Below are 1,790 nucleotides of genomic sequence, written 5' to 3' on the forward strand. Positions count from 1 at the left end.
CAGCTCTTCAGCTCAAGGCTAGTGCTCTACCACTTGAGCCACAGCGCCACTTCCAGCTTTTTCTGCTTATGTGGTGCTGAGGAATCGAACCCAGGGTCTCACACATCCAAGGCAGGCATTCTACCAGAGCCACCTTCCCAGCCCGATTTTTTTTTTTTAAAGGGGCAAGAGACTAGTAAGTTCCAGAAGTCTGGAGTGGACTGCACACAAGTCTCCAGACCCCTGACCAGTATTCTGTCCTCACCTTAATGCCCACGACACCACCCTTGGATTTGATAACTTGGGGGAAGGGACGTCCATCATCCGCCTTCTGGTAGAGTGTTTCATGAAAGAGGATGACCCCTCCGATGCAGGGATTCACTCGGTCGTCGGCGGTCAGGAGCAGCTGCCGGTAGAAGCGACGGTTCTCCTCGGTGTTCTCGGTGCCAATGGACTGCAGCCGCTTGGCAATGCTTCCTGGAGACAGGGTCACAAGGGAAGGTTAAGAGGATCAACCTGTCACTACCAATCCTGGCTTTACCACCCTGTCTCCTGCCCGCACCGCACCGGTGGATTCATCTGCAGCCAGAATGCCCTTGCCCGGAGCCACAATGCGATGAGCGATGTCCGATAGCTCCTTCTTCTGCTCCGGAGTAAGCGCTGGGTATTGGTAGGGCATGGTGCTGGTGACACCAACTTCCTGGGTGGAGGAAGCAAGGCCTGGTCAGGTGGATGTTCCCATGAGCTCTCAGGGTCAGGGTTCCTTACCTAGAGGTCAGGGTGGAGGTTCCCAACCTCCCAGACCTCCCCTGCCCCACACCCGGCAGGTCCTGGGGCATGTCCTAATCCACCGCTCTTCTTTATACTAGACCTGCCTCCACCTGTACCTTTCCTAACTCTCTTTGTGGCTGGGTGGTGGGCTGGGTGGAGCCCTGCTGAGGTTGGGCTCTCCCACTGACAATTGGGGGAAAGGAAACAGCCAGAGCCAGAGACATGCGGGTCACGTTGAAGCTGGACCCTTCTGACCTGCGCATTGCCATGAGAATCACCTTCCTAGAAACAAAATTGAACCGGAGTATTTCAGAATTTAAAGATCATGCATGAGTAGGGCAAGAGGGCCCAGTAAGTTCGTCTGAAAGAGCCCAGAGAAGAGAAAGATCTGTGCTGGAACCACACAGCCACCCAAGGGGCAGATCTGAGATTAGAACCCAGATGTTGACTGCCAGTTTGATGTCCTATCCAATCCAATCAAGAAATCCCAGGGCTGGCCCAGGCTCCAAGGACATCCCAAGGTCAGACCTGGGGTGGGGGGAGGCTGTTAGGGAAAAGGCACGAGGGTAATCAGACTGGGGAAAAGCTCCAAGTGAGAGGGAAGGGAAGGGTTTCTACCTAACTGGGGGGATGTGGTGGAGAGACAAGCGCCCCACCCCTTCTCTTTAAAAAGTGCGCGTGACTTTGGCAGAAAACATCTCAGAAGCAAGGTCACAGAGCAGGAAAGACGGGGAAGGTGTTAATGGGTCACCAGGGCTGCGAGAGGGGGTGCGGGAGGGGGTTCCCCTCCTCTCCGAGGCCAGGGCCGGCGGGCGGGCGCCCCCTCCCCCTCCAAGGCGGCAGCCAGGGGTCCCAGGGGGAGCAAAAGGACCTCTAATGCTTTGCATCAGAGAGAGGGGGGGAGTCCCCTGGTGGGGGGGATATAAGAAGGAGCCGGTGGTAAGATGGCCCTTCGTCCCGCTTCCTCCCCCGCCATGACTCAGCGAGCGGAGCGGCGGCGGCGTTGCGCAGCAGGGCCGGGGAGCTGCCGGCGCGCGGCG

At 57.5% G+C, this 1,790-nt stretch overlaps 1 protein-coding gene across 1 annotated transcript in view; it reads right to left on the bottom strand.

The window, feature by feature from the left end:
- The window catches only part of Aldoa (aldolase A, fructose-bisphosphate), a 3,324-nt gene extending 2,290 nt beyond the window's left edge, over nt 1-1,034 (bottom strand). The window contains exons 1-3 of the mRNA XM_013011624.1: nt 867-1,034; nt 547-679; nt 245-456 (exon numbers count right to left, since the gene is read on the bottom strand). Of these exons, the coding sequence (XP_012867078.1) occupies nt 245-456; nt 547-679; nt 867-1,019 (498 nt within the window). The 5' untranslated portion in view covers nt 1,020-1,034. The remainder of the gene's footprint in view (nt 1-244; nt 457-546; nt 680-866) is intronic.
- Between the last annotated feature and the right edge of the window lie 756 nt (nt 1,035-1,790).

The sequence above is a fragment of the Dipodomys ordii genome, unplaced genomic scaffold, assembly GCF_000151885.1.
Source record: "Dipodomys ordii isolate 6190 unplaced genomic scaffold, Dord_2.0 Scaffold14, whole genome shotgun sequence".
Lineage (NCBI taxonomy): Eukaryota > Metazoa > Chordata > Mammalia > Rodentia > Heteromyidae > Dipodomys > Dipodomys ordii.